Here is a 22,641-nt window from a genome sequence, read left to right as displayed (position 1 = left end):
CTTCCTACAGAAACTTTTCGTTATTATAACTTTCAGCAAACATATAGTGGAGCAGATGGTCTCCCTAATCGGGTGAGTAATTCTATAACTGACTAATACCTTCACTGATTAAGTGGAAAAATACTGGAGGAGTCTCATCTAATGTGTGAAAAGTTGTGCTTTCCTTTCAAATGCCAGCTTTGGCCGGCAAAGCCAACTGAGATCTTGTTTGAGCTTTCATTTCTTACCTCAAAGGCTTCAACTACCTCAAGGAGCATAGGAGGTCAGATGGCTACTGCACACAGCCAAGGTTTCGTGATGTGCATGTTCCAGCTGTACAGCGGTAGCTGGTGGGTGAAATGGACTCTTTCCACAATGCCATCTGATGGCCTCCTACCAGAAAACAAGGTCGCTGTCACTCCGTAGAGGCATGCAGTGCTCAGATGCACATCAAGTATGGAGAACCCTCCTAGTCATCCCATACACTGAACATCTGAAACTTCTTATAGAGCATTGGGATGAAAATCTTGGCACTGGGTTATAGTCCAATCTACCCAGCACATCTTTTTTCATTGGAGAAAGTCACGCAGTTGTCAGGAATAAACTGTTCCTATTTTGAGAAAATGTCGGTCTTTTTCCAGACTGGTAAGATTTTAGGAAGTGATTCAGATTTGTTTAAACTAAGACTTTGATGGGAAAAATAAGGCTGGAAAAGAGACCAAGAGCACAGGTATAAACAAGTAGTGAGAAAAGATCTTTTACACTCACAGGGTATGTACATACTGCCACAGTGGGTCTGAATGCAAATAGAAAGCTCTACTTAATCAAGGGCTGAATTTCCCCTGCCCGCCCCCCTCAGTCATGTTTATCCGTTCAGTCATCAAATGCTGTTTAATTTCAAAAGCTGTAGGCAATCTGAGCATTACTGACAGGCTAGCCAGCAAATATGGGCCTAACAGTGCTTCTCTAAGCAGTTTATAAAGCTGGATGAATATTTTCCTTTGCTGAAGCAATTTGTCTCCATATACGTGACTCACTACAAATCACCCAGGATTGCCTCACAAAATTGTATTTGTTATTCGGAGGGAACATCTGTGCGCTCAGAAGCAAACACCCGTCTTTTCTCTGTATACGGTTTGGACCACCTTGGCACCGGCAGGGGTTTGTTTGGTTCATTTTATATAACGATTCCCTAAAATGTTTGAGCAGACGTTTCCCTGGGTATTTGTTAGGGATGTCCGATGCCCACACAGGGTGTGGGCAGTGATATGGCCTGGAGTTTCAGTGAGCTGCTGCGGTCCAAGGGGGTGCATGCGCTGACCTGGTGCCAGGAGAGGGTGGCAATTGATTCTGTTCGGGCCCATCCGTCCTGCACCCACGGCGGGGGGATGCGCTGCAGGCCGGATAGACTCCCTTGGCCAGCTGGATGTGGCCCACTGTCCGCATTTTACCCACCCCTGGCTTATACACTTGAAAAACCAAAAACGAAGCAAAAAACCCTTTACAATTTAGTTCTAAAAAAACCAGCAAACTTTTGTCAAGGTCCTTCGCTTACTGTTTGGAGAATGATTGATACTTTGGTAGCCAGGGCTTTTTGGCTGTCCTGCATTCTTGGTATTTTAAAAATAAAATGGTCTCAGGAATAGTCTTCAGGAGAGGAATGTCTGGAAATAATTGCTGGAGAAATATGTAAACTCGAGGTAGTAACGTTACACGGAGAAGTAGGAGTGTCGGAAGCAACATTCTTGGGCATTTCACTGATGGAACAGATTTGATTTTATTACTTCCTGAGCTGCTGATTAGGAGTCTGGATTGTAACAAACTCCAAAATGAAGGTTTTGTTGGTAATGCTGTTTCAAAAAAAAGAGAGAGAGAGAAAGAGGTGCAACTAGTCAAAAATAGCTAATTAGCTGTTGATGTTAGCCACTCCCAAATTTGCTTTTCATCTTTGATCAACGCTACTGCTGACTAAGGTATGTTCTCAAAGTCGTCTTTTATTTCAATTCTTAGGCCAAAGCTAGTAGTTTTTTCCTACTTCATCTGTCTTGGAGATAGTTGTGCATCAAGTTACTTAAAACATATTCACAAGACCTCTGCTGGATTCGGATTTTTATTAGATGGTTGATGTCAGAGTTCAAAAATGTTCTCGGGAGACAGTAAGATTTTTGGAATGTCCCGGTATCCTTGACTTGGTTTTTTTTTTTTTTTTTTTTTCTCAAGCAGTGTCTGCTAGCATTACCTCACCGGTTTTTCTCTGGATTTAGTGTATAAAACACATTAAGCAACAGCTTGCATTAGAAGGTCTTATTCATAATTAAATACAAAAACCAGAATGCATTTAGTGGTCAGTAATGTTAATCATTTTAATGAAACTCATTCTGCTGTCTTTTACGAAAGAAAAAGTTGCTAAGCAGAAAGCCTTTTCTTCAAAGGAGAATGGTTGTGCTGGCTCGCAAAACTCTAGACAAAAGATTGTACGGAGGCAGAAGGGGGGAATTACTGAGGTCCCTGAAATTTTTCTGGTTTTCTCCCCTAGATGGTATTCTCCTTCATAAATGCATAAGTCTTCGTTTAAAAAATGAAAATGGAAGTTGTGGCAACTGCAAAGTGTTACAGACAAGGCTCTGTTCATGGCACCCTGAGCTTCCAGCCTGTTAATATTGTTCAGAGTGATTTCACTTTGCAGTTGTATTTTGTCGAAGACCTGTCTCACCAGGAGTCTTCCCAAGCATGTTGCAGTTGAGTATAATTACAAAAAACCAAAGTGGAGGGAAATTCAGAGGCTCAAAAGGATACGTTCAGCCAAATGTTGAAATAAAGTACAAATGTGAGAGGCAGAAGGAACTGAAGAAGGGTAGTTACAGCAGCATGAGGGAACGTGCCACACTCGCAGAGAGGTCAGGTTGCAGGAAGGTGTCATTTGAGGAAGACAATATAGTGAGATGTGAGAAGCTGGAAGAGACCCGGGTATTGGAAATGCAAGGAGGCTCGTACTGGCAAAATCTGGTTTAGGTTGGGGGCAGCATAGTTCGATGCCTTGTGGGGAGCCAGGAGATGGAGGCCAGTATCTCGCTTCATGCATCCACGTTTGAGCTGCTATTGGGAAGAAAACAGGTGGAGGGCCACCAGTTCGATCAGCTGATAGTTTGGAGGTGACCATATCGACGTCTTGCAAGGACGTTTAGCTAGGAAGTGTCTTCTGCTTGGGTCTTAGAGTTTCAAAGGAAGGAATGGAGGAGGCTGCCAAGGCACAATGATGATTTATGAGCTTTTGGGTTTTGTGACTTTAAAGATGAGGTTAGCTTACTAAGCAGCCATGTTCCATACTTCTCTACTGGTTTGAGGTCAGAATTAGCCCATTTTAAAATGGTTTAATTAGCATGTGTGTTGTGGGTTTTCTTTGGGCTTGTTTTTAATCTTTCCTTTTTAATTTTTTTACCTAGTGCTGCGGGAATGTTTATAAAGTCACTAAGCTTATTGCTTCAAAACACGATTGTATTTGGCTTTGAAGTGGTGATTTCGAATGGGGAATGAGAATTCCCAGAAAACTACTAAAGAAATATTATTCAAAGTAAACCATGCATAGAACGTGGGCACGTTGTCCTCTTGCCAAATGGTTTATCAGAAAGAAAAGTTCCTGTCCCCCCCGTATTCGAACATGCCGTAATAGGTTTCCGTCCTTCGTTAGCAGAGCAGGGGGAAAAGGACTGGAGATCCTAAATTCCTGCACCGTTGTGTGGGGAGTAAGCATGTACTAAGCAGCTGTTGAGTGTGGCCCCGGAGATGGCTGCACCTCAGTGGCAAGTGGACTGATTAATACTGGAACAGCTTGTTAAACTTTTCAGCATCCTCCAGGAGGAAGGACCGGCACTGACCATGTCAGAGAAGCTTAAGCTCAGGTCAGCTGTCTCTGCGGTCCTAATCAGCAAGGGAAGAGAGGGGTTTTCTCACAGTGAAAGTGCTCAAGTTCTCTCCCCAGCGCAAGTTCAGATGATCTCTTAGGAGACTGGCAGAAGAAATACCCCTGGCACCATTTGATGGGCTCATTCCCCTTCCAGTTGTGGCTGAGCAAGTCATCGCACATGGCCTGCAGGAGTGGACAAAGTGAAATGTGCTCGGCGGCTGGGAGGCAGGCAGCATGCCGAGGGCAGCAGTCCTAAGCAGAGCAAGGGTGGAACTATCCGGGCCACGCTGCGCCCGCGAGACGTGAAATGCCCTGTCATAACGCGCTGAAGTCCGATTGCGCAGACACACCTCGGACCACCTGCCCCGAAGTGTCACATACTTCTGAGCAGTTTCTCAGTTTAGCACTTCACCTGGGCCAGCTCTTCTGCTAGTGCTTGAAACTCATATGGACCAGTTTGAATCTGACTGGCTTGCAATAATAAGTAACAAGATCAAAGGAAACAAACCACGGGTAATTCAGACTCGAGTCCCCAACTCTCTGATCTAATACTCGGTTGCTGTTTGTCACGTTACAGCGTGCGAGACGAGCCACTGACTAAAAGCAAATTAATCATAATGGGCCTTGTCTTGACTTGTAAAAGGCATGGAGCTTCCTTCTCGAAGGAGGGATGGGAGAAAAGATGAGGTCTGAAATGGCCCCATCCCGTAATGTCTGGAAACCTCAGCCATCAAACACCCGTGCTGAAAACGTAGAGCTCAAAACGTAGTGTTGGCCACGAGATGCCAGTGGCAGGCAGCCTGCAGGGTGGCCTCTGCAGTGTGTGGGAGGGGAGCCCTCAGCGTCCTGGGCCCTGCCATGGCAGGGCAGGCTTCTTAGCAGCTCAGGGACATCAGGTGCTGACTAGAGAAGCCAAATGCTGTTGGAGAAGCAGGCTCGCACCTGCGCATCCTTCACCTTGGATCTTTATTTAACCAAATTAGCTCAGACTGACTCTGGCTGTAGAAGGGCCTTCTCCTGTGACCTGATCTGGTTGAATTAGCATCTTAAGGTCTGTTTTAGAGAGGTGCGCCCACTCTGTGTTCAGACCAGTGTCCCTCTGGGAATAATCTGCAGTGGCTGAGAACAGAGATGATTTGAGGTGCGAGTCTCGTGAGGTAGAAATGCTTTTGGAAGCTTCCGACAAAACACCTGACCTTTCTCGGTACAGTGAAATCAGTGGCTCCCCTCCCCCAAGCATATCAGAAACCTGTGGGATTGCGCCTTGATATAATACATCTGTGTGCACAATAAGGCAACTCTGGCACAAAAAGGGTTTTACTAGTTTGAAAGGGGCACAGATGGGGATGAAACTCGAGAGGTTCTGGTGCTAAAACCTTTACGTGGATCACAACAGAATGAGAATGGCTTCTTTTGGAAAAGGCTTGTGGGATTTAACCCTCAACTAGCCATTGAACGTTTTAAAGTTGTCCTGGTTGCCCTTTAAAGACACGCCGCGGGTTTCTGAGTGATGCAACAAAAAACCAAAATGTCTCGAGGAAAAATGTGGCCTGGGTCATTTGGTGTCTTTAAGCATGTCCCAGAAAAAAAATGGATCAAACATACGAAGTGATTTTTTTTTTAAACTCTGTGGTCACAACTAGGAGGTCTTTTACTGGAGGATTAGTCCTCAGTGACATTGCACAAAATCAAACGGATTTGCAAAGCAGCTGCTTAACCCCAAACTACCCTCTCATGGATCCTGGTCGTTACACAGCCGGTTTGTTTAATCGACTATGCCCTTTCCTTCTGCAGTGAGAGACGGGCAAACGCTGACGGTGTCTGTGTAAATTTCCCCAAACGTTCTCACCCCACGGTGGCACCGAGGGGGGCTGAAGGCAGTGGCCGCTCCTCTGTGCTATTCAAAGTTGGGTTTGCTGCGAATGCTCTTTGAGCCTTAGGCACCTTGGGAGTGGGTCTGGATTTGTTGCAGGATAATCTATCACCCTTGACTCAAGCATGGAGTCTGAGGTCCATTCTGACTCACCATTGAATGGTGTCCTGGTATTGGTTGAGCCTCAGGGAAATGGATGGTTTAAATACTGTGAGAATCTTTATCAGCACAGGAAATGACAGCTCATTAAAATACTAACCGTTAAGCCTGTTTAGATCACTGTCTGGAAAAGAATTAACCATTTGAAGGTTCATGTAACATGCCAGAAGGAAAAGGTGTTCCAGTTAGATAGTGAAGGAATTGTGCAAATTAATCCAGTTTATGAGCTAGTCAAGTGGCATCAGAATATTTCCACTGGAATTGGTTTTTAGGGGAGTGTATAATCTAGCCACAAAAAATGGAGAGCAGTAGACCATAGAAAAGCAGAACGCCCAAGGTTTTTTGCGGGAAAGGGGCTTAGTGAACGCTTGGTTGGTTTTTGCGTAGCGGTGTCAAGTGTGGAGTGCAAAGCTTCCCCGATGCCCGTGTCCGGTGTGCAGGACCTAGAGAGGAAAGTGAAGTGGGAGCACCTCGAGTCTGGGTGGAAGAGGAGCTCTGCGGGGTGTACCACAAAGCTTTCCCAAGCCCTTCACAGGTGTGTAGCAACTGAACACCATTGCACTGGTTCCTGGCCCAGCTGCTTAGTTTGGTCAAAGCACAGAGCCGCTGTTCCCGAGATGTACGGGTAGCAGGCGAGGAAAGCCCGGAGCAGCAGGTTCCTTCCCTTGCAGTACTGTCTATCGCAGCTTCGCTCCTGAGTTTTCTGCTTCTGTCAAATCCGGCCACAGGCTAAGCGTCCTTGCCCGGGCAGTGAGAAACATCACACATGATCGTGGCCCACGGTAATAAAAGAGGAAAGCGGAATTTTCCTTTTAGCCTCCAGGAAAAAAAAGGTAACCTACAGATGAAATCCCAAGGAAGTTTCTTTTGAGTGTTTTCAGAGTTGAAGGCAGCCTACGAGGGTAGGGCTGGAGCAGCTGGCTCAAGCACGTTGTGACTCAGAATCAGACTCTTCAGGCACTAATCTGGCCTTTTACAGTTTATCACCCACGAAGGCAGCGTGTGGCTGTGTAGACAGAAGGACAGGTTGAGGTGGTTTGGGGAGGAGGGGAGCTCAGCCCAAAGCTGGGAAAGCTTGCTGACTTCATGCGAGGGAAGGTCTGGCCTCTCTTGTCTGCCAGCTATCCGCTGCTAAAGCTGGGACCACGATCCTGAGGGTTCTGGTTCCCGGATTACTTAAGAGCATATTTAACTCTAGCTGTGCTCCATCTGGCCTTTGGGCTGTTGAGCACAATGAGGTGTAGGTCCTTTTTTATTTTTATTTTTTCCCCCAGGGAAGTGTTAATTCGTAAGAAGGTTCTTCCCTTGAACAAGGACTGTGCCTGCATCTCCAGGAGCCGTACCGTCCACGCAAGGCCATTCCTTGTGGCTGCAGTAAAGTCTCCTTGCAGCTTAACGGAAAGGGCGTAGCAGAAATTGTTCACAAAGCGTGACTCTGACTCAATCTTGCATCACCTTTTCAAATCAAGGTTTGGTTTGTCTGGATTTGGGAGCCTGGCCTGTAGCTTGAAACCTGGCTAAAACTATTTTGCCCCCTTTGGACTCTTTCCACCATAAAACTGGCTTCCCTGTTTTCACACTTGGCACTGCTTACTGATCCCAGCCTCCGGTTTTGTTCTGATTATTCAGCCTATTCCTCTGAAAGGATGTGAACAGGACATGATCACCAGGGCCCTGAATCATCACCACACTTCAGTGCAGGCTCACGTCGCGTCGACATAAATGGGGATTTGATGCTTTGTATGCAGCTGGGTAATGTGCCCAGGTGCTTGAGTTGTGTTGAAACTTGGTTGATTTTTTTTTTTTAATGTTCCAAGTCTTAATGTCCAGGTGGTCTGGACTAAACATAGCACTTTCCAATGTACATAATTATACAGCGCCTTCTTAAGTAATTATATGTATATACAGAAGTATTTCAAGATTGGAACTGTAGATTCTAAATTCAGGATCCAGTGGCCTTTCCCGTGAATTGTTGGACGATGTTGGCAATCTAGAACATACACTTTATCAAAGTTTCTGAGTGTCCAGACATTTTTCTTACTTAAGTGTTTGTGAAATTTCAGTAAATACAAAAATAAAAGAGACCCACGCAGCGAGAGGTATCGTCGAGAAAAACAGCTGAATTTAAAAAAAGCCGAATTTTAAAAAAGAAAAAAAAGAAAAGAATACAGTAAATATATTGTTATAAAAACTTGATTTTTAATATTGGTGGAAGCAGAGTTGCTGGTCACTTGTGAGGTGTGCAGGATTGTGTGTCTTATCCCTTACGCGTTGGTAGGATAAACTGTTTTGTTCTTCATATTTTCCACATCTTTTGTATTGCTTTGCTGCTGCTTTGGACATGATTTGATTGTTTGCAGAAGATCCACCTGTAGGTTGGAGAGATTCTGGCAAACCTTTTGCTACCATTTTGTATTGTCCTCCTGCATGTGAAGTGTGAAGCTTGGTAGTGACAGTCACTCTTCTAAAAGCAAAAAAAGGGAAGATCTGGAAAGCTGTAGAGTGCACTGACCTTGACAAAAGGGTGTTTGATTACTACAGAGTGCAAATTAAAGTCAGTCAATTAAATGCAGGGATAACGAGGAGAAATGTGCTTGCAATTGTCAGCCTCAAATAACCAATTTTTCACAGTTCTTTAAAGAGGCGTTTTAACTGCATTCAGATGATACAGCCACCCTCTAGATAGCTGATGCCACTTGAAATAAAGCAGGATCATTCAAAGTGTAGTATGTAGCTTCCAGGATTTGTGATGTTCAAGTCCATGTTTGAAAAAACAGCATTTCTGTTTCATTAGCGAGTGATAGAAAATGTAACATTTAAAATTGCATTCTACAGTAGGAGTAAAATGTGTACAGTTTAAAGGGGGTTTTTTAAGTAATAATTTAAAGTTGTGACAGCAAAAAGATATTGTATTAGATTTATACACTGCCCTTCCCAACAAAGGCTGAGGACAGCTTGCAGCAAGAGAACAAAGTAACTTACAAAACCAGAGAACCGATCAGTTTTATTTGAATTGCTTTACTAGATTATATTTAAATAGGCTTTTTATTTGAAAAAAAGCAAAGCGTATTCCGTGCACCAAATGTTTTAAATTAATCCAGGTATGTATCAAATGCATTTTAGCTTAAAACACAATGCAATGTATTTTTTTTATGTGGTGTAAAAAACATAATCTCCATTTTCAGCAGAGGTGTGTAACAAGTAATATATCCCATACAGCTTCAGGTTATACAAACGGTTCAATATCTTTATAGTTTTAGAAACTGAGTTGGAGGGAGGTGGGGGCGCACACACACACGCACACCCCCCCTTTAGAAGACATTTAGATTCTTTTCTGCTTATCACCCTCCTGTTTTGGCACTTGAGCTGCTGATGAAATTTCCCAACATCGTAGTGAACAAACTTTATTTTGTACAGAAATTGAAGTACATCAATTTATTGCAACACGTGTTGCAAAATCTTTGCCCGATGCATAAGCTTTTTGACTCGTGCATGTGCACAGTCCGCACATTGCTCAAAGTTTTGTACTTGGAGGCCCTTTTTATTTCTTACTCTGGTTTATTATCACCAGCCTTGCTCACTGAAAAAGACCACTGGCTTTGCTCTCAGAACTGCAGCAGTTAAGAGAATCCAGGCAGCTCAGGGAAGTTTGAAATCTCTTATTTTCAAAGCTGCAGTTATGTTCAGTGGTGCAGGGCATGTACAGTGCAGTATGCAGTTTCTATCTAAAATCCTACAACTGCAGCCATTTTTTTTTTTTTTTTTTTTTTTTGAAGAGGCATCCGTTTTTTGTTTTTTGTTTTGGAAGGCTTACCCTCTGCTAAGCAGCACTGAGTTGTCGGCAGCCACAACTGGGCCCAGCTCCTAGGTGGAGGTGTTGAAACTGCTGGTGAAAGCGGGTGTCCAGTCACCGGTGACTGAGCTAGTGAGTCGACGAGGTTTTTCTAGGCCTCCTGGGATGGCATCCCGATAGTCTGTAACAAAGTACAATTACTCAATTTCCAGCTTTGAAAATAAACTGTCAGCCTGTAACTGGGTTCTGTACATACAGTTAAATGTTGCTGCTACTTCAAAACCCCATGTGGGAAAATGTCAGAAGGATGACTGCTTAAATAGCTGAGTTTTACTGAAAGGCTGCAGAGATAATCTGACCTAACCATTGTGGTAGAGGTTAGAGAATTGCATTTCGGATACTGTGGATGCATGTACATGATGGCTACTTTCTAAACTTCTCTCCAGTGAAAACTTAAACAATGGAGATTTCTTTAGCAGGCTACATAAAATATTAAATAAGCAAACTAAAATGAAGTGTGCAATAATTCTGGTTTGCCTACCTGTCCCAAAGGGCTAATTTGGTTTCTTTGTTACACAATGAAGTTCATATTGTTTGTTTTTTAAAAATGTGCATAGTATTTCCAGTTAAATAATTGCTTTAAAACATGTTTTGGATGCACGATGAGCAATCGTTACTCTAAAACTTGGGAACTGAGTTTAAGCTTGTTGCTCTAGGGTACTTTGGGGTTTTTTTTAGGATTTGAGGGTTTGAATTAGTTGGGTTTTTTTTATTGACGGCTTTTTGATTACTCATTCAATTCTCGTTGTTTGAACAGTTCTAATATAAAAGTCATGGAAAGTTTTTTTTTAAAGTAAAATAACACCTTTCGGGAGCCTTTTCTTCCTTTGTCTTTCATGCGTCACTTAAAAAAAAAAAAAAAAAAAAACCTCAGAATTTTCAAAGTGACTCGTGACCGGCGAGTCATTTGGGAGATTTTCTACCAGCAAGGAGGTATCAGGGCCTTACAGAGTGTTTTGAAGAACTGGAAATTGCTGGTACAAACTGGTACTCTGTTACATGAAATGCCGACACGGGTGTGCATTAGCCTTGCAAAAGTGCTCAGAAAATATACCATTCCAAGTACAAAATTGGTTTTTAGCAGGTTGAGAGCAAGTGACTGATGCAAGCGTTTGTTTTTTCTTTAAACTTGGTGTTCAAAAAAACTCCTTGCCCCAGGCTACTAGAGCACGTAGAATTACCAAGGCAGCTCAGGAGCTACAGAGATCTCTGGATTTACAAATACTTGCAGTATCAGAAAGCTGCTGTCCTCCTCGTGCCTTCTGAGAAGGAGCTGAGTGGTGATGCAGTTTGAGAGGAGATGCAGCCATCCTTAGCCAGAGCTCCCATAAGAGAGGTAGAGGGGAGCGATCCCTTTTAATACCTCTGCTTTTGGTAGGATCAAAGCAGCTTTCATAAAATTCTCCCTCCTAGCAGAAATTCCAAATTTGTAGCATTTGTGTAGCTGGAGCTGATGAAGGCCCTGCTATCTGGGAAGCAGTCTGTCCCTTTTCAAGCATTCAGACTGTCGGCACTGGAGAAACTTGGTGCAGAAATTCCCACTGGTTCTCCCAGCGAGGTCATGTGTAGATGCAGGTTCAGCCACAGGATCCTGGCGCTGTGCTTGGGCTTCCTTTTGGACCAACTCTGGTTGCTGCTTGTCTGGGGTGGAGGACGCTGTGAGCATCTCTTGCGGGTATTTCTAAAACACCTGACCCGCACATCCAGGAGTAAACAGGCCCCAGTGGGAAGGAGGGGGTGGAGGCGGCAGGATACAGGTTCTGTTCCTGTTGACTAATGTGGCACACGATTGTTAGATAATGGATATAAAAACTGTTGGTGATTTGATTTTTCTTTTCTGAGTCTCAATTTTTTAAACTGCTTTGGCATCTGCTGAATGGCATTTAGCAGCCACATTGCTGAACCTGTCTCACATCAGTGCTTCAGTGGCTTATAGAAGGTCCTGCGTACATAAACTTATCGGTGCTCATTATAACGTTCATCTGAGAACAAGGTGTTTAGAAATGTACTGTATTTTCTGTGCAAAGTCATCTGCCATAAACCATGGAGTGATTCAGAACAAGGTTCATAGTTCCTTCTTTGTTCCTTTGTTAATCACTGACTAGTGGGAGGTGCCTTTAGAATTTGCTAATGCATTCTTTTTGGATAAGGATGACGCACAGATTGTCCTAATAAGGACTGAAGTTTGAGAAAGGGGCCGCCTTCTTTGAGAAGATAGGGGCAAGTCATAGGGCGGGCAGTTTCTTTTTTAACTGAGGGATGACACAAGCACAAGTCATTTCCTTATTAATCGGTTCAAACCAGTTCTTACAGGAACTGCTGGTGATAAATGTGGGACTTCTGAGAAGTCATTCATTTTATTCTCAGCACTGCTTCAGTGCACAGCCCCAGCTGGGCTTCTCCCTGACTCAAAGGAAATACTGGAGCTCAGAGCCTCTCTCCATCTTGCCTCTGAGCTTGGCATCTGTAGTCTGCTGTGAAATCCCTTTTTTCTTTTTTACCTCCTTTATTGAGGGCCCAGGGACCCATTCGTCCCCTTCAGATGAACTAAGCGAGTGCTCTATATAATATGGCTATCCCATGCGGTGATGCCTTCTGAGCCGTGGCTTGAATCTGAACTTTGTTCTGTTGAGTCCAGGTGGTAAGTTTTAAAAAAAAAACAACCCTAAAATGATGTTCTTGTTTTGTCTCTCCCCGCAATTTGTCTTGTTTTCTGGGATGCATTTGCTTCAGTGCTGTCCCAAGTATAGGTCCTTCTCTTCAGAAGCCGTTCCAAGAATACTTGGAAGCTCAGCGGATAAAACTCCACCACAGACCTGACAGTGGAGTGCCACAGGTAAGAACGCCACCCATCCCCCTTTGCCACTTCTTGGCTATCCCCTGACTTTACTCCCCAGCTTTGCTAGGCAGACTTCTGATTCCAGTTTTCAGAGACCTGCAAATGGCAAAGGAAAGAAGATTTCAATCTCGCCTGAAAAACCAGCTAGAAATTTTGGGGGGAAACTCTTTGAACTGCAGCAGGGTTAGGGATTTGATCTGTTTGGGGAGCGGGCTAAGGCACCTAAGCCAAGCGGCTAGTTTCTCTTGCCTCTTGGTCTGCCTAGTGCTGCAATAAGTGGTTGAGATGGGGAGGAATTGAGGTTACATGAAAAAAGAAGTCCCTTCCTCACTGATTATGACTAAAGCCTGTAGGATGTGAATGAAAAGACAATAAGGGGATGGTGATGAAGTGATGGGATCCTTTCGTAAAACTAATCTTTAAAGCTGGCGATACCAAAAGATGGAGGAAAATCTACTCTCTTTTTTTGAAAACCAAGAGGTTAATGCATACAAATTATTAATCTACTGTAGACTTGACTATCTTCAACCCAAGCCCTGTGTTCCTATAAACATTGGCTTTCCTAATGCTTACCAGAAAGCAGGATAAGGGAGGGAGGATCAGACTGGAATAACTCAATAGGCAGAAGCATGTTCTGTACGTTGCAGTAATAGTTGTGCACTGCTGCCCTCCTTTGGCCAAAGCCAACCGTTAGGGGAAGAGCCCAGGACTGGAAAACACTTCAGAGAAGCGTGACAGTCGCATTCACTTGCAGTGACACAGGGGCTGGAAAGGAGCTGGAAGTTGGCACGCTGCGCGCAGTGTAGGAAACTAGTGACCCTATTGTTCTCTCAGCACATGGGAACGACAAGAGCTGACATCAGGCTCCGCTCGCTCTGACTCTTGCGAGCCGCCAACAAAAAGCAAGACGAGGGCCAGTAAAGTGCTGACTCGTGGTGATTAGCAAGGATTCCTGCTTTGCCCTGCAGTGACTTGGCTGCCCCTTCCCTGGTCCTTTTAAAAAAAAATAAAAAATTGGCTTTGCAAGGGAAGTGGCAGGGATCCCATCAGACTTCATTCACAAAATTGCAGACTCCTGGAATGGTTCGAATCCTTCCTTTCAGCTACCAAGAGAAGAATCCTTCTTTGTACGAGCTGCTAATCCGCCTCTCTCCTTTTTCTGTCTTGTGTTTTTTTCCTGCAGGGGGAAAGCTGGTTATCATGGATGTTTGAAAAGCTTGTCATTGTCATGGTTTGCTATTTCATCTTGTCTATAATCAACTCCATGGCCCAGAGCTATGCCAAGCGGCTGCAGCAGAAGATGTACTCTGAAGAAAAGACCAAATGAGCTGGGGAACCCCCCTTGAAATGGTCTCTCTCAGACACAAAAGTGACAGGTGTTACCATATATTTAAAATCGGCATTATTCACAACAGGAAAAAACTTTTTAAAATCATCAGTTTTTCAGCTGTAACAAGTTTTTCTTTTTGTTTGAAAGTAATTCGGGTTTTAGAGCAGAACTTTCACTGACAAACTTTATGTATGTTAAGGTAAGGTAAATACTCTTTAACTCAGCCTGAGCTGTACATTAAGGGGTGGTGTGTTAAACTCGTGTTTAACATAAATGCTGTCCATTCCAATTTACTTCCAAAATTGATTTGATACTTAGCACAACTCCAGATGCCTGACTAACTCGCACCCCGGCCTAAAAGTCCCCGCACCGCGGCCTAATGTCTTTATTTTGAAGGATGGCTCTTTCACTTTTCCTAATTTCCAAGTCATTGAAATGTATATAAACGATGATAGACTGGATAGCAATCTTGCATGTTCCTCCTGAGAACATTATCCCATGTGAACGCTGAGACAAGTCCTCCTGTACTGCACGTGCCTCGGTTGGGAAAGCCAGCCTGGCCAACTTTCTACGGGTGTGAGCAGAGATAGTTGCAGTCAAACTGGTGACACTAACATTTTTTATTCTGTATATTTAGAATGAAGTCGAGATAAAAACTTTATAAAGTCATCTTTGATCATTCCAGAATTTCTCGTGTCAGTCTTTTTCAGCTGTTTCTTCTCCACTGCACCTTTTTGTATATTCTGTTTATCTTGAGTTTCTTTATTAAGCCTTTGTATTGCATGCTTTTACTAACCCTTCCTGTGCACATGGGGCAGAAGCCTTTTGTTCTTGATTTGGCTCGCAAGAACTTCTTGCCCAGGAGGAGGAGGTAGAAAGTATGGAGTTGGCACCTTGCACTTTGATTTATTTAAATTGGCCACCTGAATTAAAATTCCATTTATTTTTATCATATCGCTGTAGAGGTTTGCTTAGGGCAACAAAGTGCAGCAGCACCAGAGATGCAGAAAAAGAGATGGGGGAGCGTGGATATTTAGAATTAAGATGGATTTGGTGTAAAACAGTAATGGTAATTAACAACTGCATTAAAGAACATGAAAGTGTACTCAGATTATCCAGATATTCGTTTTCTTATAAATATTGTTACAGATCAGTGTGTTGCCTGGTTTTAATGTATGTGAAATGAACCAACATTAGTGATAGGCTTGTTCCCTTTTAGTAAGTAGGTTGCTGTTCTACTGCTGTTGTATATAGAATGCTTCTCTAATAACTGCTGAGCTAGTAAGGATGAGCTAATTAAAAGAAATAATTCTCCTTTCCTTTAATCAGATGTTCTTTAATGGTTTTGCATGGAGCATAGTTAGGATAGAACTGACTCAACACCTTTTCAGTTAGATGCTTCTCTACGATAGAGCAGGGCCGCTCTCAAGCAAGGTGCAGTAACTGTATTTTGTTCAATCCTGCCTGAATGTCCACTCGTGTTGCCTCCCGTCGTGACATCTCCATGGCTGTACCATCCTGTCGGATAGCTTATCAGACTGATGTTGACTGTTGGATGTCATGGCAACAACAGTCGGTAGGCTGTCTGACATTTTGGTATCTTTCATCTGACCGTTTGCTCATCCATCTCAAACTTGTTTTCATTGAACATCAACAGGCATCTCAGTGTTTGAAAGTTAGGATGGATCTGACTTCTAATGTAAGCCTGTCTTAAAATTCAATACTCAGCCTCAGAAGCATCCCAAGTGTGTGTGAGATGCATGCTGTTTTGCTTTTGTACACCTCATATATAACTTTAAGCAAACTGACAGTGTTATCGAGCAAGGAAAGTTTTATATAGGCAACTAACCAGAACTTCCAATGAGAACATTGTTTCTCGATCATCTGCGCTGTTGGAGGGACGGGGCAGACTTTTTAAAGGCAATAGGGGCATTTAATTGCCCATCTTTTGTGGGGGGAGGGGGAGGGGGACAGGATTAAATGTCTTTTTTGCATCTTTAAAAATCTTGTCCCTGTCTTGAAAGAGAAACCATTTTCATATTTAAAAAAAAAAAATTCTAGAGCTGAGATTTAATTTTCTTCCTTTGGCCCCATTATGGCCTTTGAATGAAATGTTAATAACAAACTCAAGCAACTGCATACAAAAAACAAATCAGAACCGCTTGATATTTCACACGTCTGGGTTTAAATCAACCCAAACTTAAAATCTGGCAATTAGATTGATCGCATGCAGTTGGACTGATTGCATGTATGTTCTACGGTTTGGAAGCATTTATTGCAGTTTTCCCCAAGATATGTTGGGTTTTAGGAAACTATGGTTTGCCATTTTGCCCTGTTTTGCAGGCACCTTTTGGCTTTTCCAGATATAACATCTCTGAAGTTTTAGTTCCATGTACACTAAAGTCTTTGCACCACCCTGGCAGCAGAAAGGGCCCTGAGATGTGAGAGAGTGTAATCAGCACCTGCTTGGATGCCCATTTATGTCACCCAAGTGTGAGGTGAAGGGCTTGTATAATTAAGAATCTGTCACAAGGTCTTTGTCTCGCAGTATGTGACAGTCTTTTGATGACTTCCCAGGCAGGCTGGTTAGCAAGGTCTTTCATCTGTAGTCTTCAGAGCCTGGAGCATAACCAAACAGCAAACAAAATGCAAATTTCTCCATGTCTGAACATAAATAATGGCCAGCCATGTTGGTATGTGTCCATTCTAAAGAGCTATGCTATCATTTTGAAAGCTTTCCGAAGTTCCTCTTTTTTATCTGATATTTAGAGAATGGATTGGTCACTGTTCCTGCTTCTATCTCGTCAGGCAGTGGAAGGACAAGGTAAAAATTAAGATTATGCAGACCTAATGAGACTTGCAAAATGGATGGCTTAATGTTTACTCAAATAAAATATATCTTGGTGACACAGCGTTTCCTTTTGTTTCATTTCAGCTGAGTAAGTTCCACTGCTGTATATTGGGCCTATTCACGTTGTCCTGTAAAATGTGCCGTCACAACACAGATGCTCACTAATAAACAGTTCTAGAAGAGGGATCCACAATTGCGTTTGACAAATTCAAAAGAAATTCCAAAGCCTTAAACTCTACATTGGAAAACACGTGGTTTGATAGTTTTAAAAAGCAAAAGATTCCCATTGTTTTAATAGGTTTCAAATGACATGGATGCTTGTTCCGTATTGGACTACCAATTTAGCCAGCTAGAAGTTGGTTCCATTTAAATGCGTTGATGAGGGTAGAGAAATATGCAGTCTGAACTCTGTTACAGTAATGAAAGTTGATTCAAACGTCACACCATTTGAAATAGATACCGAGGTCTACGTTTCTTACTGTTTGTTTCTTACTGCCTCCAACAAATTGATGAAGTTTCCTTTATTTTCCCCTGCTTTGTATTCAGACTTTCCTTGAATCTTGAAGGTCACACAGGAGTTAAGCAACCAGCAGCCCTAGCAATGGCCGCAACCATTTTGGTTTAGGGGGTCTTGAAAGGGAAAATGGCAAAATTGTAGAGAATTACGAGTGTCCTGGCCCAGGGTGCAGCCTGCCTAATTCAGTAATTTCACATGTCCATGATTGATTCATAGATTCATAGATGCTAGGGTCGGAAGGGACCTCAATAGATCATCGAGTCGGACCCCCTGCATAAGCAGGAAAGAGTGCTGGGCCTACATTACCCCAGCTAGATACACATCTAGCCTTCGCTTGAAGACCCCCAGGGTAGGGGAGAGCACCACCTCCCTTGGGAGCCCGTTCCAGACCTTGGCCACTCGAACTGTGAAGAAGTTCCTCCTAATATCCAATCTAAATCTGCTCTCTTCTAGCAGATATGGGGTAATGAAGCAAGAATCTGCCATATTGTCAACTTAATCCTTACCAGTGCAGGGGCTCAGAGATGGGACTGCAATAGACCCCCTTTTTTGTTTTTGGCCACCCCCCACTCCCCCAAACAGGCCAAGTGACTGGATGGACAAGCATAGAGAAGCCTAGAAAAAAAAACAGCAATGGAAAAATGTGCCCAGTGTATCCTCCTCAGCCAAGTAAATATAGCTGTGGAAACCTTTTCCTGGTGGCTGTGAACTGGCTTGATGTGTCACGGCTTGCTCCTTGCAGGATTGATTAAAATGGCTCCACCACATTTCATGCAGGTGCCCAGCTTCTATTAACGGGGACTTTTAAACAGTGTCCAAGTACTTTTAAATATGGTCGTGTCACACTCTTCATAGTGGACTGTACATATTGAGCCAACCTCTTTTTACATCTGGTCACAAACTAGGCTCCCTCTGTGTGCGCGCGCATACACACACACACACAGCAGTTGGGCATCTCCCAGATCAACAGGCGCAATTGGATGTGTTTATGATGCAGCGAGATGACGGTGGCTGGCGTATTTGTTGGAGGTTTCCCTGGAAGCATCTAATTAAAAGTACCTCTTCAAAGCAGTAAATGATAGGTTAAATTCCTTCACGTAGGAGAGAACTGGGGAGACTTCTGTGCAATTACAAATACTGTTCTGTAACTTCTAATATTTAGTTTTTCTCTCTCCCTCCTTTTCTCCCCCCGTCCCCCCTTTCTCTCACTTCCCCAAGCCACTGTTTTCTCCTTTAAGCTCCAACTCCTCATTGAAAACAGAGTGGCTGAGATATGGGTTTGAATTACTGGGACTTTGGCAAAGGTTTCCTGTCATCTCTTCAGCGATTACTGGCATGGGAGAAACACTTTCTGTAGGGGAGAAGCTAATGGCACACCCAGAACAAATAGCATGCAATTATTTGCATATGCTTTTGCAGGCTCATCTTAAATGAGGCACTGCCAAATGCCTGTGAGCCTACTGCAGCGCACTTTTCTCATTGAGGAGTCAGAGCATCCCAGTGGTCAACAGCCTCTTCCTTGCCCTTTTATGTGCTATACCTGCCGCTTGCTCATCACAGTGCTCATTTAAAAAAGGTTTGTTAAAGGCTTTTGCTCAACTTCTCATGGAGAGAGAGGATGTTACAGCATCGGCAGATAGTTTGCAGAGGAGCCAGAAGGAATTGGGTGCCCACGTTCAACTCGGTTTAGACTTCTGAAAATGTCGTCAGGTCAGGAGGCAGCCACGCACACGTTGCTTCCTCAGCTGCACTTTGCATGGGTGCCTGCACCGTATTTCAGGTACCAAAGCAGATGGGATGGAGCCAACAGTTGGGAACAGGCTTATTGGTGCATGCAGTCTAAACACGGAGTGCTTATCTGTGCTACGTTTCAAGCAGGTTTTTAGCCTTCAAGTTATGTCATTTGCTTAGTGTCTGGTCAGGAGCTGGCCAGCCGCAGAACACACCTTTTATCTGCAACTGAATCTTCATTATAAGCATGAGTACGTGGTTTTTGAAACTCAAGTTCTTAAAGGGCCAAGCCTTATTGCAGTTGGTGCTTAAAGTAGCGTTGCTCTCTTATTCTGCATGTTTATCATTCAGAAAGTGACTGAAAGAACCTTGACTACATGCAAGTGTTAAGGCAAAGGTCAGGTTTCTTTGAACCTAGTTAGACAAGCTGCTCAGATGCTGTGTATTTGGGGTACTGAGGATGAATCAGCAGTCAGTGGCTTCCTCGTTTCAGTGGAGTGACACTCTCGAGCTGAATTGTTCCTTCAACTTTTTGAGAAATATGAGAGAGGTTGCCCAACCAGTTGCTAATGAGGGTGTTAGCTGCCATTTCCAGTTGAAAGGAAAGCAATACGTCTTGTCATGTCAGTCGTTCCCTGTTTTGAGAAACTGTTCTAACCACAACCCTGTCCCGTACACAGTGACCTCAAGTGCTCTCCGCCAAGGTGTGAAGCATACCTGAGAGTTTAGCTCTTTTGGCCAGCAACGCTGAGGCATTTCACCTAGGCAGTCGCATTTCAAGTCCAGGTTAAAACATCTCCCCTGCCTGCTCCCCTTTACCTCGGCAAATTGGGCTATGACAGACACTGCTACTGCTGGGGCATCCGAGAAGTCTGAACTGTCTCTTAGTGGTTCTTTGAAATGCCAACCATAGCACAACACTGCCTTGGTGTCAGTGGGCCTGTTAGGGGGGTTTTCAGATAGCCTCAGAGCTGGTGCTGCATTGCTGGCAGGATCATGCAGTCAGTGACCACCTTTTTAATGATCTGGGGCTTGTCCCAACCATGAGAGCTCCTCAATCAGAAATAATGTCTGCTGCTTTCTTTGCTGAGAGCTGTCTGTGGAACAGCTGGTTTGCAGTGAAGTGCTTCTGCCGAAGGTCTTAGCCTGGGCTGCTCCAGGCCCCACGCTGTTCTTTACAGGCCCTGGCCCCTCTAGTTGGGTTGGATAACTATTAGAATACGGCACTAAAATGCCTTCCTAAATGACTGACAGAGCCTCACCCATGGCTCCAGCAAGCTAAACTGCTGCAAATTTGAACAACTGACATCAGCTGCCTCTGAGCAACCATCCAGTGAGTCTGGGTATCTGTAGAATTAGCCTCTTCTACTCATAAAACCCAAAGGGGGCACCATTAAGATGAAAGCAGGCAGAGAGGGAGAACTCTGCATTAGTGACCTAATTTCTAGCACTTCTTTTTGTTGCCAGCAAGACCCTACAAGATGTCAGCAATGGTCCAGCTGTTGTGGAGGTGGCTGATGCACCCTTTGCTTGCAGTATCACCCAAACAAACGCCTCCAGTGAAGCGTTCCTCTAGACATCTCGCCTGCACAGTTCAGTCTAGCGCACGGAGCCCAGGCCTGCTGTTCTGGAGCTGGGGGCTCCACTGACTGGCCTGGGAGCGTAAGGGGCTCTGTCCCAGTCGCCCCGTTCTTCGGAAAATGCCTTGTGCTCCATGAACCGTCAGTCTTGTAAAATTTGTTTTCCTATGCTGCTACCTGAGCTGAGGGCAAATGGGTCCCAAATCCCAGGAGGTGAGAGGCTCATTTCCTTTGTGCTGGCAACTTGTGAGTGCATCACAGCCTGGCCCTGGATGCTCTTTGCTTTCTGTCTGCCTTGCTTCCCTCTCATCTGGTGGTTTGAGTAGCAGTTGACTGGCCCAATACAACCCGCCTGCAAATGCCAAGCAAATTTGCTTAAATGTATGTGAAGGGATTTGAAGGATTACATGGGTGTTAAAAGCTGTACAGCTTGTTTGAAAGAACTAACTGTGGCTTTATTTTCCCTTTTGAGTGCTTTTCCCCCCCTTGTAATTCTGATGTACAAGCTCCCATTAGCTAAATCTCATGAGTAGAGAATTTCATCTGGCAGGCATCTGACCTGTAGAAACCCACTGAGGTTTTTACACGAGTGTTTGCCTCAGTGTTTTTCTGGGTTATTTCAGTTTGCTGCAGCTGTTCGTTACCAAATCAGCCTGTCCACCACAGGTATGTAGATCTCTCTAGGCCCTGAGAGAATTGTCGGTTTTGCATAGATGGAAACTTATTCCCACAGGGATACTAACTCTTAAAGAAGCAGCTACTATCTTATGCAAAAATCTTGCAATGTTTGTCAGTCATTCCTGGCATTTTCCTTCCTCCTTTGGTCCTTAATAATCAGGAAATTTGCATAAAAACAGACTCTTAGTTTCAGAGTCTCATTTCCTGGTACTCAGCCTTCACCCAAGTACCACTAACCTTTGCTTCAGCATTACCACTGGTCATTGTTACAAAACGTTGCATAAGCAGACTCCAGGTGGGGGTGAGCAACAGGAAGAGAAGAATTCTTAAGAAACCTGGAGCCAGTTGCTCTTGCTAAGTGCTGAGTAATGAGCAGTGAAAAAGAAATGGGAGAATGTTATCTGAGTAGCACTGTCTCTGAATGACTGTTCCTGGTGCAGGAGGTGATCTTTGGACTGGTCCCTCCCCTAAGTGATTTAAATATGCCTGTATCATGTGTGGAATTAACGCCCGCAGACAGTGCACTGCCTGTCGATCGGTGCTGCTGCTGGGTTTGTGAGTCATGAGATGGTGACTGTGGCTTGCAAATGGCTGCAGCGTTCCACGTGCAGGGTCCTGACTGGCTTGTGTGCTGTATTCTGGAGGCACGTTTTAATTCTGGCTCTGGGAGAAGGGATTTGAGCATGGGAGAAGCCTCAACTGGAATTCTTCAGTTGGCCAAATCTTGCCGTCCTTAATTAAACAAAACCCTCACTGATCTTTACTGGCTGCCTTGTCTGAGTGAGGATTTCAGGATTTGGCTTCAGGGTAAAAGCACCTGACTTCTTCCCGAGTGCCGGGGGTTCTTACAGCCCAGATTTACTTCCACCTTATCAAACCTTTGTCAGAAGCCGACGTTTGAATAGTGACGCTGGGTACCTGAAAGGTGTCTATGCAGTGTGTGCCCAAAATTTTTGCAGAATTTGATGCTATCCCCTCCCTAGCTTCCTTGCTGAAGCAGTGAGATTGGGTTGTCCAAGTTCCCATGGCATGCACAGAATGCGAGCCCTGACCTCCTGATTCCAGGACTGTGGGCCTTGCCGCCTCCCATTTTTGGTCACTTATTTCATGCAACTCACAATTCCAACTTTCTCCCAGACACTACCAAACTGCTCTCCCCAGTGTTACCTTTGATCTCCTGCATGCTCAGGCTGCCTTAGATTTTGCTGTCAAGAGGCCCCGGTCTTGTAACTGTCTATGCCTGTGCTGATCCTCTTGGAACCCATTAACTTCAGTGGGGCACACTGGCCTTCGTGCAGGCCCCTCTACATCACCACTGCTCAGCTTGGACGTGAGGTCCATCTGTAT

The 22,641-nt window shown here is 44.2% G+C and overlaps 2 protein-coding genes across 5 annotated transcripts in view; one reads left to right on the top strand and one right to left on the bottom strand.

Annotated features, from left to right (window-relative positions):
• VMP1 (vacuole membrane protein 1) overlaps positions 1-16,844 on the top strand; it is a 76,397-nt gene extending 59,553 nt beyond the window's left edge. For all 3 annotated transcript variants that reach the window (XM_090025475.1, XM_090025476.1, XM_090025477.1), the window contains 3 exons: positions 11-72; positions 12,502-12,604; positions 13,791-16,844. In XM_090025475.1, the coding sequence (XP_089881601.1) occupies positions 11-72; positions 12,502-12,604; positions 13,791-13,934 (309 nt within the window). In that variant the 3' untranslated portion in view covers positions 13,935-16,844. The remainder of the gene's footprint in view (positions 1-10; positions 73-12,501; positions 12,605-13,790) is intronic.
• Positions 1,966-22,641, bottom strand: part of TUBD1 (tubulin delta 1) — a 40,224-nt gene continuing 19,548 nt past the window's right edge. The window contains exons 10-11 of one of the 2 annotated variants that reach the window (XR_016438876.1): positions 22,462-22,635; positions 1,966-9,889 (exon numbers count right to left, since the gene is read on the bottom strand). The gene's annotated coding sequence lies outside the window, so the exon portion shown is untranslated. Of the gene's footprint in view, positions 9,890-22,457; positions 22,636-22,641 lie in introns of those variants that run through there. The other variant, XR_016438877.1, reaches the window with a different exon arrangement.

This window comes from Crocodylus siamensis, chromosome 13 (genome assembly GCF_052110815.1).
Source record: "Crocodylus siamensis isolate JL-2025a chromosome 13, ASM5211081v1, whole genome shotgun sequence".
NCBI classification, from domain to species: Eukaryota; Metazoa; Chordata; order Crocodylia; family Crocodylidae; genus Crocodylus; species Crocodylus siamensis.
The sequence above is the reverse complement of the archived record's forward strand: the minus strand, read 5'-3'. Positions and strand labels throughout refer to the sequence as shown.